The sequence below is a fragment of the Sciurus carolinensis genome, chromosome 8 (assembly GCF_902686445.1).
Source record: "Sciurus carolinensis chromosome 8, mSciCar1.2, whole genome shotgun sequence".
NCBI classification, from domain to species: domain Eukaryota; kingdom Metazoa; phylum Chordata; class Mammalia; order Rodentia; family Sciuridae; genus Sciurus; species Sciurus carolinensis.
In genome coordinates, this window is record NC_062220.1 from 35,445,186 (window position 1) to 35,462,621 (window position 17,436).

Genomic DNA, 17,436 nt, shown 5'->3' on the forward strand with positions numbered 1-17,436 from the left:
AAAAGCAAACAAAATGATCTCTCCTTGGATATTTAATTCCTTCTTTTCTTTCTAAAGATTAAACTCTAGGGAAGGAAATATTCCTTAATTTGAACTTTTCAAAAAAATTATGAAAATAAAAACATCTCTTAGTTAGCATATGAATTTGACCCCTTTCCTTAGCACATAATAGTCAAAAACTGTCAGCATGGAAGAAATAGCACATTCTGTCGACAGACATGCTTATGATACTGAGTTAATTCCAGAAATCAGGGTCATAAATACATATGTAAAAAGTATCTATGTCAGCATCATCAAGTATCTCAGAAGGAATCTCTAAAAGCATTTTTTCCTTAGTGTACAATAAAGCTTAAAGCCATGGAAGAGGAAAAATGAAACAAAGGAAAGCTTGAAAGATTTCCTTTATCAGAAAGGCAAGATACACAATTTTCATAACTCTGGCCCATTGGGTTCCTCCAGGTCTTGCATATTTAGTTTCCTAAGTAGAACATTTAAGAATACAAAAGTGTCCACTGCATGGCATATAAATCAAAGGATCCCCAGTGAGACTGAAATTGACTTTTGGAGCTTGGCTGACTCTAACAGACAGCTTTGTGTGAACAAAAACAAGAAACCCAAAAGTTTCATTATTGTTAGTTAAAAATGGAACCAGAAGACCTAGTTAACTGTATAACAACACTTCTCTAACAACCAGATTCTATTCCATGTTCTTCAGCATTTTTATTATGCCTAATGCTATCACCTTGGGATACTTGTATTTCCAGTTTTTCTTTATCTTTAGACCATCCAAAATTCTGCTTTTTCTTTTTGAGAAAACAAGACTGTTTTCAAAACTCCAGCCAGGATTAAGCTTTTGGCAACATGGCAAAGTCCAAACAAATGAATTAAAAGCATCAGTTTAGCAGTTTTGATATTTAGTGCCTCATTAGTTTAAGGGAGCAAATGTCCCCCAAAAGTAATCTATCAAGACATACAAGCTTTTTTCTCAGTTTAGGTTTGAGTCAATAGACCTGGAGATACGCCTGGAATTTTAATTTTGTATTAAAAATTGAGATATGTTAGAATACTGGAGGAATGAATCAGAGCCCACTAGTACGAAGGGACAAAAGTTATTAAAACAATGAATACCCAAAGAGATGAAAGCAAATACAGCAAATGCCTTTCAGTTTGGGACCCAGTAAAGATATTTCTTGGTTTTTCATTTAGATTATTTTAAACTGAAAATGTTGCTATTTCTCTCATGTATAAGAATTGCACTTGTACAATAACACAGATAAAATAGTACTAAGCCAATGAGACAAGAAGTTCTTTTGACCCAAATCAAAGAGTGACATTTTAAGAGGGGGGAAAAAGTTACAGATTAATCTGACATGGTTCTTCCTATCCAAAGAACAAAAAGCAACCAACACATTTTCTGCTTTCAATTCTACCACCTTCCAAGTGTTTGCTGTTTTTAGGAGCATCTTTCATGTCTCACAAAGCAATTCTCAACCTGCTGTAACTGCTAACTTGGAGCTCAGACCACTGAAGCAGGGGGAAAAAAATAAAAAAGCTGATAAAAGCAAAAGCCCCAGGCTTTTGCTGTAAAGTGTATCTTCTGACAAATGCTATCAAAAACTATGGACATTTTAATAACTACATGTCATAAAGAATTCCATACTTCTAGATACATTTTTTCTTCCTATGGTTTTTTTTTTTTTTTTTTTTTTTTCTGGCATTGTAGGAAAAAAGAGACGGTAATAAATAACAAATGTATTTGGCAGACAAATTTGAATTTCTTGAGTGCAAGCATCAAATAGTGACAAAAGTGTCCTCAGTTGCTTTCTTTATGGCTACATCTTTGTGCTCACCTGCGGTATCACTCCAAAGGCTTTCCTCCACTGTTGCAAAGATATTGAGTCCCAAGATACACCATCAATTTGGATTTCTCCTTCAGTGTTCAGCAGTCTCAAAAAAGCTGATAACAATGTGCTTTTCCCTGATCCAGTTCTTCCCAGGAGACCCACCTAAGGGGTAAAAGTGATGGAATTACTCTCATGACATACAGATACCATACCATAAATGCAATTCAGGATTGTACTTCAATAAAAACCAGTGGAATTGTTTCTCCTGCCATCAGGGGAAGATTTTCACTTACTCACTTAACCCTTTTGAACATTCCCAATTCTGATCAATTGATGGAGGGAAAAATAACCCTAGAATAGAATGCAGAAATAGTGCTATCACAAGGAATTTGACACCTGATAGTCACTGACCTTTACTAACAACAAAAAGATTGAAAATGAACATTCAACATTAAGGAAAAGAAAAGTCAATGTGTTAATGCACATCATTTCTAAGGATGAGCTTGAGTCAGAAGCAGAGATATACACCTGATCTAGTTCCAAACATGGAAATAAACTTTAAAATTAATTAATACAAGATAGGTCTAATATTCAGATACTCTCTCTAATAAAGTAAGCAAGTGTCAAGTTCAGACCTGACAATAAACAAGAATATGTTCAGGGAGATATATAAACCCAAAGAAGGCTGAGTGAATCCAAGGATTGGATAAGCACTTGAAAAGTCATCAAATCAATTCAGGGAGCGAAAAGGACATTAAGGAAAAGTAAAAAATAAAAAAGTTATTCTTGTTATCTAGTCTGGAAGAGTGTAGCATGGAATTAAGGATGTCATACATCTTGGGGGGAGACAAGTATGGCAGGAGACCCATGGAATACCCCAACTGTGTATTCAAATGTCAGCTCAAATCCCAGCTCTTGAGGAAGTGGGTTGGGTTGGGATGGAATGTTCCTTCAGTCACTAACTGACTAGAGAATAAACTGTATGACATTTAGTGATTAGTGAGGGAATTTAATTCACTTCCTTCTCTTTTCTTTTTTGTTTTTTTAATCATTTGGCCTCTTTACAATAGAACTTAGCAAATTATCTTCTAGAATAGTGTTTTTCATATGATCTGTAATGAACGATTGTTTTTTTTTATTCCCAATTCACTGCAAATTAGCACTTTAAAAACATATAATAAAAATGAACTTCTAAAAGCTTACTCTGAATGTCTATACTTATTTCATCATAGGCCAGTAACTAGTTGGTAAACCAGAACTAGTATGTGGACCACCATAAATGTTTTAGAGTTTATAACCACCCATGATAACAATAACTTATGGAATATTTATAGAAACTTGATAATAAACTAGACCTTTGGGATAAGCTGGTAAGCAATAATAACAGTAATGATGGTCTTCCTATCCCTCAATAAGACCTCTAAACCAGAACTTTCACAACTGTTTTTCTCTGAGACAACTGAGAAAACCAAATCAAACCAATGTTATTCACAACTCCCTGTTGTGTTTCTTCACAGTATTAAGTACAACTGGTTATTATTTTTTCTCAGTTGTTGCTTATGTTCATACCAAAACTATAAAGTTCAACAAGGGTAGTGTGTCTATCTTGTTTTCCATTCTTGGCATCTGACATCATGGTTGGCTTACATAAAGTTCTCAATGAAATACCTATTTGAATTGACTGAGGGACAGTCTGATGGAAGGACATGAGTAGATGAATAAACATACATATCTAGTTGATCTTACAAATAAATGGATTTACTTAATTTTCGTCAATTGCCAAATGGAACCTTTATTTTAAACCTTGTAGAATTTCATATGCACATTTCTGAATAAGCCCATGGTGCAAAAGTACATTCACACCTTTGTCATGATTTTTCAAGCACAGTAGTAGAGCTTTGTATAGGTAATATGAATATGCACACTGCAAGTGAGACAGAAGGTAAGAGAACAAAGGGAGGTTCAATAGGTGACAGTAATTTGCTCTAAGTTCATACCAAGAATATGGGGTAAAAAGTACCCTGAGGCCTAAATCCCTGTTATCAGTCAGGGTCCTGATGCATAAAATAAATGACCAAGTTGCCTTTCCTTCAAAAACAAATTCAGTTTTACAACTAGATTAAGTCAATTTATAAATATTTTTTAGCTTTAAAGTTTTTAACTATTGCTCAGGTTTCCTCCTATCACTGAACTGCAATGAATTATGTCTGACAAGTTTTTCAACAGCAAGGAATCTCATTGGTTTGTACCTAAGTTTTCTTGTTTATATAATTGGCACATAATAATTCTTTTCCAGGATTTATAAGAGTACTTCCCACAAATAAGCTTTTAAGGCATATCCTAATTCCAAGTCAGTGTTTTCTAGTAATTTCAATGTGCCTCCTCTCTAAGAATTGGATGGAGATATATCAAACTATTATGTGGAGAGTTAAACACTGTTCAGTTTGGTGCTAGTTGTGATTGCATTGTACCATGCATAGAACAGTCTCAGTATATTCCTTTACAGGGTCTTACTTGCAATTTTAACACTGCAAGAGATGGAAGTCTATTGTAATTATTTTAAATTTCCTTGTGGTCTCCAGAAATCAAGACATCAAATCGAGTGAAATTTAGATTCAGGGGCCTCTGGCATCTAGGCAAGCACTGTACCATATATAATTGAAGATTTTATATGTTCCTATATTTATTTCTATTAATAAAACTTATATGTTATTCAAATTATTGAACGATACATCTATTGCACATCAATTTTTTCCAAGACAGAAATGGGATATGTGTTTAGGAAATCAAACAGGCATTTAGATACTGGTGCTAATCTGATCTGGACCCTTGCTCTTCTTATGAATCACTTTTGGATACTGAAGTATTTTGAAGGGAGTACAAATAGAGAAAGTAGCAATAATCACCCAAAAAATAGAACTTAAAGAACTACTAAATATTTCTTTAATTACTAGACTTTCCAGTACAATGATATCTATAATATGCCAACTGGAGAATTAAGCCTAGGTTTATCATAAGGGAACTGACTCCAAATTAAAACTTTAGCCTACATTTTCAGGAGAAAAAGGAAAAGAAGAAAGGAAGAGGTACTCTATTTGGGGGAAGATAATCTGGTTATTAAAATTAAGACAAAAATAATCAAAAAATTTTAAGAAAAAGCTATTTGAGATTGGAAAGAAAAAATATTTTTGAAGTAACAGCTATAAAGAAGGTGTTATGTGGGGCTGGGGATATAGCTCAGTTGGTAGAGTGCTTGCCTCATAAGCACAAGGCCCTGGGTTCAATCTCCAGCACCATAAAAAAAAAAAAAAAAAAAAAAAAAAAAAAAAAGGTGTTATGTTCCTCAAGCATTGAAAATAAAAACTTTTAAAGCATAATTTCTGTGAACTAAAGACTTTGATTAAGAGCAAATAAAGGGCTAGGACACCTTTTTCCTAAAGCATTTCCTATGGACAGAGTATTTTAATGTGAAGATTGAATAATTCACTGCACAAAATATTAATTTTTTTCATCTATTCCCCACATATACCCACAAACATTGAAATTCATTAAAAATTAAAGGAGGTGTCCATTTAAACTTTGAATTTTCAATTGCTTCTTTTCCAAAGAAGAGTAATTAGCTCACAACTAAGTTTGAGTATCTTGGGATACCCAAAATTGCATATTTAAGAAATATACTCTGTTATAGTTTGCAAGATGCTGTCACAAACTCTTAAGGGCAAGGCAATAGAAATGACATCTTTAAGATAGAAAGCCATTTTAAGAATCAATTCCTAGTCTAAGGAAGCAGATGACTTTAAAGTAGGAATAAGTCATTCATTCATTCATTCAAGATTTATTAAACTAGACAATGTGCTTGATAAAAGGATAAAAATAATAATAAAGGGCCTCCAGATTCCAGTCTGACATGTGCAGAACATGGAAGTGGTCACTCCATCCAAACAAGAGAAGAGCTGAGCAAAGTGGAAAATCAACAACTTTTCTTGAATCTGCCAGAGATGTAAGGTCACAGTGAGAACCACTATCCTCTAAAAACTGGAGAGATTAATAAGCAGATAAAGAGAATCACAACTTATCAGACAGAAGTCACCAAGCAGAAACCTGAGGGAACCAGCACCCCAGGGTAAGAAAGCCTAAACTCTAACTGACAACTTGCTGGAGACAGTGTGGGTGAGGCTAAAGGCAAAGCAAGTCTAAGGGGGCCCAGTCATCAGGAACCTCTAAACTTGCATGAATTTTATCTCCAGAAATTCTACCATGTTCCCACAGTGGTGATCAAAGAAAAATTTCCTTATCTTTCAAGCAAAGGGAGAACAAAAGTAACCATTTTGAGATAGATTAGGAAATTCTAGTCTACTTAAGAAAAACTATCTTACTAAGTCAATCCTGTTAGAATTTTTTTTTTTTTCAGAGCCTAACTGACCTAAAGTAAGGGAACACTTAACTCTAACCCACTCTTGTCATCCCATCCCACCTAAGTGTTGTGGGAAAAGCTAAGTGAAGTTCACAGCTCAAGGACACAGGTTCAATAGAAGCCTGAGACTTAGTTTAGGACTCTAAGAGGCTACCCTCCCCCAACACCTTACCACTACATTACTAAAGGCCTATTTACCATCATTCCTTTTATCTAGTACATCATGTTCACTTTTTGACAAAAAATTACAAAACATATTGAAAGGCTAAATAAACTAATAAAAAACAGTAATTTGAAGACACAGAGCAAGCATCAGAACCAGAGTCAGATACAACAGGGACACTGGAATTAACAGACTGGGAACTTAAAACAACTCTGACTAATAAGATGAGATTTTTAATGGAAAAAATAGATAACCTGCAAAAACAGATGAATAATATAAGCAAAAAAGTGGAACTCCTAAGACTGAACCGCAATAAATTTTAGAGATTGAAAGAAAAATTCTGGAACGAAAAGGAAGAATTCCTTTGATGAGCTCAGTCATGAAGGACATGGCTGAGAATAAAAATCTCCCAGAACAGAGGGCTGGGAATGTAGTCCAATAGTAGTGCACTTGTCTACAATGCTAGAGACCCTGCCTTCAACCCCCAACACTGCAACAAACAGACAAACACACACAAACAAAAAGAACAGAATACCCCAGAACTGTAAGAAAACTACGAAATAGTGTAACATCTGTATAATTGGAATAGTGGAAGGAGAAGAAAGAAAGGGGGTGGGGGCTGGGAAGAAAAGGAGGAAGGGAGGGGAATATTTGAAACCATAATGACTGAGAATTTTCCCCAAATTTGTGTCAGATGCCGTACTACAGCTCAAAGAAACCAAGCAGAATAATGTCAAAAACAAACCAATAAATAAACAAAATCCAAAAAGACCTATAACGAGGTATACCATAGTCAAAATATAAAAAATCAAAAAGAAATTAAAGCTCTTAAAAGAAGCTTGAGGAAAGAAGTTTTATTTTTTAAGAAACAAAGTTAAAAATTATACCTCACTTCCCAAAATCTATGCAATCAAGAAATGAGTGAAGTGAAACATTTAAAATGTTGAGAGAAAGAACAGGTCAAACTAGAATTCTAGAAACAAGAATTTACCCTGTGAAAGTATCCTTCAGAAGTGATAAAGACAATTTTTGTCAGACAAAAATTGAGGGAATGTGTTCCTCAGTAGACCTGTCTTGCAAGAAATGTCAAAAGAAGTTCTTCAGAGAATAGAAAAATGAAACTCAGATCTACATAAAGGTCAGAAACTTTTATCTACCTAAAGAAAAAAAGAATATCTAAATATATATGTGAAAGCAAAATGAGAATTTTGGTTTTTCTTATTCCTGGTACATTTAATGAAAATCAGTTTACTCAGAATAACTGTAACAACAATGTATTTGATCATATACATTATATATGCATATCTTTTTATATTCATATATAAGTAAAATAAAATATAACAAGAATACTATATTTAGGGAAGAAACGGGGAAAATTTTGTTATAAGGTACTTGCACTACCCATGAAATGATATAGTATTATTTGAAAATGAACTGTGGTTATTTGTAAGTATATATTGCAAACTCTAGTAAACCACTAAAAAAGACTTGAATTTTAAAAAAAATAGAATTACTGTTCTAAGAAAGGAGAAAGAATAGAATCATAAAACGCTTAATTGAAACTACAATGTAAAGGAAAAGGGCTAAAGATAAAAAAGAAATAAAGAACAAGGACAACAAATAGAAAACAAAAGCAAATATGGTGGATATTTATCCAACTACATCAATTACCACTTTCAGTGCAAGGGTCTAAATATGCCAGTTAATTGAGATTGTCAGAGTGAAAAAAATAAGACCCAACTACATATTGTCCACAAGAAACCACTTGAACTTGAGACCCACACAAATTAATAAAGGGATGATAGTTACACCATGCTAAAGCAAATAATTTACCAAGGCTTTCAACCCTGGATTACATCAACCTGTAGTACTATTGTATTTAACAACTATTGCATTTCTGGTATCCATCCTGGTGGTCCCAGCAAAAGACACTCTGGATACCTATAATATTCATTGATATGCAAAGCAAAATGGAATAATTAATTTATGTTGTTTCAAGGCAAGAGAGGAACCAAAGCAAATAATTAATTTTACATAATTCCAAAACATAACTAATATCTCCTCACATTCAGTAAAGAAGAAAAAATGTTAAAAATTTCAGAGATTTCATCAGGGATCCAATGTAAATTTAATATTGATAAACAATTCCATAAATAACCCCATGCTAACACTAGAGACAAATTCAATCATCTAAAATCTTTCCATTTATGCCTAGTTAAAACTTTTTTTCTTCAAGAACAGAAAAAATTAAAACAAATCCCATTCTTGATGAACAGAAAAATAATAGTTATTTTAGTGACATGTGAATTTATTTATAGTAAGATAAAGAAATGAGTCAAAATTTCTGGTGTTACATCTTAAGTTAGCATTACACAATGACTTTTTGTTCATCCTATATTTACTTTTACTAGAACTTGGTCCAATGCATTAAATGTTTATCAACTATTCTGAAAAGTATGTGCTAATAGTCTATGTCATTATTCATAATGATGACCTAACATCTTTATCAACTGTAAATCTACTTTTTGAAATCACTATTTGAAGTCAAACACAATAAGATGAAGTTTTCAAATTCAACTTTCTTAAGAGCGGTTATCTTTTTTACTGTCTTTAAAAAAGACAATCAAAAATATATAATACTTTTGTTTAGATTTATAGAGTAGTCCAGAATAGGGGATTTGAAGACAATATAAAACTGTTTATAGAGCTTGAATTACACAGGAAACGACCCCTTTCTTTTCAAAGAATTTGTTCAAAAAATTTGTATATAATGAGTTCCTTCTGTGTCTAGAACAATACTGGGATTTATAAGAAACACTTCAAAATAACGCAATTACTTATTTCTGTGTATTAAATAATAAAGTTATTACTTAGTAAGCAACAAAATTATTGCTTAGTAAATCTTCCCTCAATTTCTGCTTAGTAATAATTGGGGAAAAAATTAAGTATATTTTGATGAAAACTAAAAAAAAAAAACTAGAAAAAAAAAGTATCATTTGTTTGACAGAACACCAACCAAGTAAAATTGAAGACTAATGATGGAGTCAGCAATACGATATTTCTCTTATTGGAATATATTTATAAGATGGAAAATTTAAAGCATGTTGTAATTTTGGTTTGCTCAATGGCTTCTATGGTTGGTAAACTAACAATTAATTAGATATTCTGCAAGTACAGTCACATTTAAACTCAGTCTATTATATATATTCAGAGCTCTGCAAATTAAATTTCACATAAAAAAATGATTCCCTATAATAACAACCTGAAACATGTATGTTTAAATATTGGTCCTTGTATATAATAATCATGTTACAAATGGATTTTGCTAACACACTGCACTTTAGGTTGCTGGAATTCATGTAGGGAGTGGGACTCACATCTAGCAAACAAGTAATGTTTATATCTCACCCTCTGGCCAGGACTTATTGAGAAGGAAATATTCTCGAGTATGGCATTCCCACCATCTACATATTTTGCTGTGAGGTCTTTGACGGTCATTTGGCCCCCTGAGGGCCAGATGTCATCTTTCTTCACATGTTGATTCTCAATAATCATAACTTTTGAGAGCTGACCATTCTTGGATGGTTTGATGGACTTAGTGGATTTACCCTCTTCAGTGGGCATGTCAATGAACTTAAAGACTCGGCTCACAGATCGCATCTGAAACAAAGAGATTTTATTTTTGTTTATTTAAGAACTATAGACAGAACCAGAATTAGTTTGATGTCTGCTAAAAAATATCTTGTGAGAGTGATGCTGGCTACTCATCACTCAGTCATTTGTCAGGTTTTTCAACAAATCAACAGGAAATAATTGGATATAATTAAAAGCTTAACCAAAGAGAATTAACTAAGATTTGTACAAACGGGCTCTGGATAGACCTGTTTATCTTTGTGATCGCTTAATTCTTAGTTACGCAAGTCACACATAAATAGCCAACTATTCTCAAGAGAATAGATGTTGTCAGAGGGATTTATTTCCCTCTGACTAGGAGGAGTACTACACAATGCTGTACAGATGGTATATTATAATAAAATGTACTACACCTCAAAACCACTGCTGAAGATTCTCACTTTTCTCTCAAACTGTTTTAATAACTGTCTACAATCCTCTATGTCAGCTGGGTCATAAGTGAACTCTTGATACTTTGTCAGTTTTAAATAACCTCACAATGATCTTAAAACAGATTTAAGGCATTGGCATAAATCTGTAGTTAAATATTTACATTTTTAATCCCAATAATTTAAATATCAATTTCCAATCCTGTTCAGAATGCAACCATACATAAGGGTTATATTTAAAATAAAATGTGCATCTGCTTTATAAATTTGTATAACATTATGTATAGAAAACTAAAGGAGTTCTACTATTTTAAAAAGATATTTAATTAAATTCTTTAACAAAACCATATTTCTCTGATAATTATGATTTATTAGAATTTAGAATATGATTTTTAAAACAGCCTATTAATAATAGGTATGCAATAGATATTTGAACAATGAATGAATATATGAATGAGTAAATAAAAATTAATAAATAAATAAGAGTTTGAAGATAATATTCTCTCAATCTTTATTTTTTAAATGTCATTTTTCACTTGTTTATCATCATTTTTATAACTTGTACATCTTTATGGGGTACCGTATGGTAATTCAAAACATGCATACAATCTGAAATAATTAAATCAAGGTGAGAAGCATTTCCACAAAGATATCCTTGATCCTGTTGTTCAGTCCTTCTGAGATGTTAACAGCTTAGAGGACAGAATTTTACTTCTTTATCTGAGTCTTGATAGTAACTGTTGATGCTGACTTTATTCACCTTTACAATATTAACTAACTTTCTTCTTTACAATATTAATATATTATCATCTTATTTATAGCTATGGTTTAGACTTTAGAAATAATTCTTTTTTAATAAAAATGGTAGGTATAAATGCATTGGGGCATTTGCCTCTATTGCTGTTATTTTTTATCATCAAAAGGTGAAACTGGAAACTGTCTTCATCTTTAGTATGGGCTAAAAGCACAGTAGTTCAGACATCAATCCTTCATTGAACATTGAAAGTTCATCTTTGCAATTCTAACTTTAATGCCTGTTTTCACATGCTACTGATCAAGCCTGCTATGTTTGTAAAGTTCTTTCTTCTTTCTAGTAATTTTGTATTTCAGTTCCCTTTATCTTGAAAATATCTTTGAACCACCTTCAATTATCACTCAAGATTTAAGAAGAGAATTGTTTTTAAGTCAATCGCACTGTTAATGGAAATAAAAAGGGTCCAAAGCCCAGACCCATCATAAAGAACTCTAGAGGAAGCAAAGGGGGCATAATTACAATTCCTCCCACACTTAATATTTTAAATTCTGAATTACAAATGACTTTAAGGGGCTGTCAAATTCTGATTCGGTTATTGTTGATTACTTTTGAATTAAATTGTACTCTTGCTTTTCACTTTCAGTAACTTTCATAGAGTTGCTAGTCTATATAAGGTCTGAAAGATAAATTACAGCTGTAATTATCATTCCAAAGAAACTGGCAGAGAAATGCATTTCAAACACTTACTGTATTTATCCTGCATAAGAATAGCATCTTTCTCTTGCAATGACTTAGAGAAATATATAGAGGTGGCTTAACTTTATAAAATAGGAACTATTATTTTTGTTTGTCAATTGTGTGAAGAATTGTAAACTAATCTTCATTAAATACTTTAGTATATCAATAAAGATATGATGTACCTTTTAATATTCCCAAATAACCAATAAAGCATTTAAATATTGCTGTCTAAACTACTCAAAATTATACATAGAATTATTAGAAAATAAAGACTCTCCCAACCACATTTTAGCCACACTGGAATCTCACATACGATTAATTTTTTTTTTTTTTTTTTTTTTTTTTTTTTTGTCTATGGACTTGTGTTTGAGCACTGTAAATTATATGCACCATTACTGAGGCTCACTACTGGGCAAACCAAAACTTCTGATGTCAAATATGAAAAATGGAAAGTACCCATCAAATTTAGAAAATGAAAATTTCCAACTTGAATGACCCAAAGACAGACTATTATAGTCACTCCCAGCATGGTCAAACATGCCTGCCCGAGAAGGGTCATTTCTTAACCATGGGCAATCATCCACAGCATACGAGAAGGCATTCATTCAATCCAATGAGTTAGAACATTTTCTGACAGGAAGAAAAAGTGACTAGGCAGACACCTGCATCGTGCTCACTTCTGTAGCCACTGAAATGCCACAATTGAGTAGATGATGTGGCCAGATAACATTATGAATTACTCACCAATTCCTCATACCTCACAGGCTCTCAGCTTGGCTGTTTTACCTCCATTGCCTTTGGAAGAAACCTACTCAGAGCCCAAACAGAATATCAATTCTTTCAAGTTTCAAAAACTGGCTTTTGAAACTCAAGGCAGATTAGTTTGACATATTGGGGTCATAGAAATATTGACTTTTCAGCTTCAAAAACCAAAGCCCAAACTGGACACAAGCCTGTAGTCACAGCTCCTTAGGAGGCTGAGGTGGGAGGATGGCTTGAGCCAGGTGTTTGGGGCCAGCCTGGACAACAATGAGATACTGCCTCTTAAGGAAAATAAAAAAATAAAGTAACAGCCTGAGAGAAACAAAGTATAGTGGCACAGTGGCTAAGTGAAAAATATTAGTCCAAACAAATTTGTGATGCCTGAGAACTGCTACTCTCTTCACCCTACAAACTATACCCATGAGTAAGGGGAACTTAGAGGGCTTACACACCAGTTCTTCTATGAAGGAGTCTGGTCTTGTGACTCCTGGTTCTATCCTAAACCTGGTTCTATCTTAAATTGATTCGGGGTACTTTAGAACATAGGAAGCCTGTGTCTCAATTCTGAGGTGAAACCCAGGAAAGAGGCATGCTGCAGAGATGCCTCTAGTACCCCGTGAGACATGGGGACAGCAGAGTGAACATGGTTGAATTGACATTTCAAGGCAGAGATGATTTGATGCAACTTTAGATTCCCCTGCATTTCTAGAATCATGCTGAGTGGAAGACAAATTAAAGCTTTTGACCTCTCCAGGGCTTGGAAGGCACTAAGAGAAAGCTTAGAAAAAGGGAGCTCAGGGTGGAGGCAAGGACAAAAACTCAATCTATTGGACCACACACCTCTAGGTCAGATAGAAACATCAGTGAACCAGAGACAGCAGGTCCAGGTAAGTGACAATGTAGGGCCAAATGCTCCCCCTCCTTTCTGGTACCTCTGCATTCTGTAAACTCAACTCAGAGCTTGGCAAAATCTCTGAATTAACTGAGATTGTTTCTTCCACTCAGTGAAATATGTGTTCAAATAGTAAATGAGTTCAAGTACAGCAAAGTTGAAGTCCTATTTCTTGCCCATGCGATTTCATAGTCAAAGATTCATGGCTGCAATCAGAAAGGGATTCTGGCTTTGTGGAGTCTAAAGTTTAGGTAAATTGGGGGAGAATTCAAATTATGCATATAACCTAAGTTTAGGGCCTTCAAAGGGGTTCCTGCAAGTAAGAGGACTGTAGTTTATGTCTCCTGGGTTTGGTGATAAACAATTCTGCCTGTTACAGTAATTTTCTTCAAATCTTTGCTTGTTGTATGCAACAATGAAATATTCACAGCATTCCTCTCCGTCTGCTGCTTAGCACCATGCACTCAGTTCATCAATCTGTTAATAACGACAGAGTTCATTGTTCCACTCCCTGCAGAAGCTGCTGCTGTGCGGTGGGAATGCAAGCTGCAAGGACGTCAGTCCGTAGCTCAGGCTGTGATTTCACCTCTCGGCTTCTCGGCTTGAAGCTGTACATTGCCATTTAGATTAGACAGAAGTTACAACATTCCAAACTATTTTTAGTCTCCTCTATTTGCTTTCGTTGAGCTCCTTGACCTCACTTAGCCCTTTTTAAGAAATGTCTCCTATACCTTTTCACATGAAACATAAAAATCCGCATCATTGCCCAGCCACTTAAATAGTACTGGATAGAAACTCAGAGTGGACAATTATTAGTGACCATAGACTAGCTCCTTAACCTCAGGTGGCTGCTTCCTGTGCACAGAAAAGATTTGCCAGGGGAGGAACATGGGGGCCTCCTTAATCGGAAAAGTCTCATTGCAGCTCCCACCAGGTTAGACAGAAGCTTTTTTCTTAGACTTTGAGAAGTAAATGATAAAGCTAAATCAAGATTCAGATATTGAAACACTAAACCTATTCTTCATTTGTGGAGAGGAAAACTTGACATAACTAGTGCAGATACTATACAATTCTATAAAATTGGAATATTGTCAAAATGAGGTGAGATGATTTGCTTAAGGACCACGTGTTAAATTCTTGAGTTCGTTATTTAATTTTATTAGGATCCAAAAATTCCCCTGAACCTCTTGAGAAGGAATTAATTCTTAAAACTGAATCTCATTATCTTTATAAGAATGTCTAGAGTTATTAATATAAGCATCAGCAGAACAAAGTGTTTTGAGAAGATGATGGTCTCAACCTCACTTTATGAGGGATGCTTTTAAGTCAAGAAGCAAATGATTCCTGACTTTCCTGCTCACTCTTTGTTGATAAAAATGCAAGAGTTGGTTTCTCAGCCATTTTAGGAATCTAGGCTCCTCTCCCTCACATAAATATCTGCTCTATTTTCTTATATTCTCTTGGTTGTTTAGACTCCAGGATATCAAAATAATGCATCAACACACAAACATGCCATGATATCCCAAAAGCTATAACAATGATAACGTCACTTCCTATGCTAAGATCTAGCTGGCAACACTGTAAAGAGATTTCATAACTAGTTATAGAGGATTGTCAGCAAGAGATGTGAAGTGATCATCTGGGACACTGTCACAATGTGAAAAACATCACGCATTTCACAGGAGATATCCTCAAACTATGAAGTGCATAAAAGGAAAGATTAAAGTACTTTTAATTGCCTTCCTCCCAGGTAGGCCCAAACTAAGTACTTTTCAATATTCACAAATACAGATCTGATTCCCAAGGCTGTATAGAGCCAGTGGCAGCTCCTTTAGGTCATGCATATAGATTTAAGAGATGATAGTTATCAAGCAAATAGACTTTCTGCCCAAAATATATTCTTGAAACTCTAGGCTATCTTTCTGCTTCTGTTAACTATGTTCCTACAACACATAAAAAGTCAGCCAAGTATCAATTTAATGTACATTAACAGTGTGAATGAGTTTCTTATAGTACATTACAAATTTGAACCCTTTAGTAAATTATTATAGCTTGCTTTCTAGAGAAATAGGTTAGATACTCTAACTTGTGGTAAATTACATCGCAAGACAGTGTCATTTTTTTTTGACTGTCGGAAGCAGTGAATATCATCATCTTCACATAAGGGAGAAAATCTGCTGCAACTAGAGACAAAATGCACACCCCAAGCCACCACAGAGCTTTCAAATATGCCATTGCCCACAAATGTGGTACAAAGTGTGTCAGTAAGCAAAGGAAGACTCTCAAATTTACCCTTCTTTGTGACATGTCTGACATCACTCATGGAATCTTCTGCTCACACTGCAACTTGTTTGCACTTTATCATGTGTTATTATTTTTGAAAGCACATGATAAGCTATCAGCAATTGCTTGGTGAATGCAGTTGAGGTCTACACAGTTTCTAACAAAAATATTTCAAAAGAAATCTCAAAAAGAGGAGTCTAAAATAACAGACTGGGCTGGGGTTGTGTGAGGCACCGAGTTCCATCCTCAGCATCACATTAAAAGAAAAAAAAAGTCACAAAAATCATCTCTGAAAATGAGGTTTAAAAAATTAAAAAAAAAAAAAAATCAGAGTTTTACTATATTAATAAGATTTTTCTTCGAGTGCCTTTAATTTTGAAATATTGGGGCTTCCCCAATGTATTGTCATTAAACATTATCCTTTATGTGTCATGTGGATGTGTATGACTGATTGACTTTGGACAAAAATGGTTTGTTGGTAGTCTATCAATTCAAAAATTAATTATGTGACAGATCAGAGGTCAGCAGAACTATGGCCCACAGGCCCCTTTTGTGTACACCAAAGTTTACTTACTATCTATGGTTGCTTTGTCCTACAAAGGCTGATAAAAGTTACCTAAGACCATTTAGCCTGCAAAGTTGCAAGCATTTCCTATCTTATCCTTTACTGAAGAAGTTTGCTGATCCACCTGCCATGGCTCACAGAAAATCAGAGCTAAGAAAACTCTTAGAAAGCATCTAATCAAGTAATTCAGAAGCATGGATACACAAAGAATCACTTACAGGTGTTTTTAAAAATATAGTCAACAGGATCAACCACCCTGCCCACAACCAAAAGGAAAGATTTCACTGGTGTTAGTGAAACCTGAATAATCTCTGTTTTTATAAAGTTTTTTTCATGTGCTATCAGGTTAACAACCTGTGATTTGATCTATTCTTTCATTGTTTAAGAAAGAAAATCTAAACACAGGAAGTTAAAGTGACAGGCACCAAGTACACTAAGTGTTCTGAACTCTCCAAACTTTTTTTATAAAGCAATCACTTAGTGTTGTCTAACATTCATCTAGAACATTATCAAACTTTCTTTCTCTTTTTTGGTTCTAGGAACACACTGTGTCAGAGTCCTTAGATCAGCTCTGATGAAAGTAGAGGTGAAAAAATCAATTGACCTTAGCATTTGGGAATATGGGCAGGCATGCGACTTCTACAAAACTCTGGAATAATGCCTTCATGCTAACCAAGAGCTGAAGTCTTTCATAAGAACAAGGTTCAGAACCCAATCAATACATGGGCAAAGGAACTGGACAGACACTTTACAGAAGAAGACCTACAGGCGCTTAACAAATATATGAAAAAGTGTTCAACATCTCTGGTAATAAGAGAAATGCAAATTAAAACAACTCTATGATTTCATCTTACTCCAATTAGAATGGCTATTATCAAGAACAGAAGCAATAATAGGTGTTGGTGTGTACACTTGTACATTGTTGGTGGAGTTGCAAATTGGTGCAGCCACTCTGGAAAG

The 17,436-nt window shown here is 34.2% G+C and overlaps 1 protein-coding gene across 3 annotated transcripts in view; it reads right to left on the bottom strand.

Annotated features, from left to right (window-relative positions):
• Cftr (CF transmembrane conductance regulator) overlaps positions 1-17,436 on the bottom strand; it is a 155,688-nt gene that overhangs the window by 19,997 nt on the left and 118,255 nt on the right. For all 3 annotated transcript variants that reach the window (XM_047562587.1, XM_047562589.1, XM_047562590.1), the window contains exons 22-23: positions 9,830-10,081; positions 1,851-2,006 (exon numbers count right to left, since the gene is read on the bottom strand). In XM_047562587.1, coding sequence (XP_047418543.1) covers positions 1,851-2,006; positions 9,830-10,081 — 408 coding nt within the window. The remainder of the gene's footprint in view (positions 1-1,850; positions 2,007-9,829; positions 10,082-17,436) is intronic.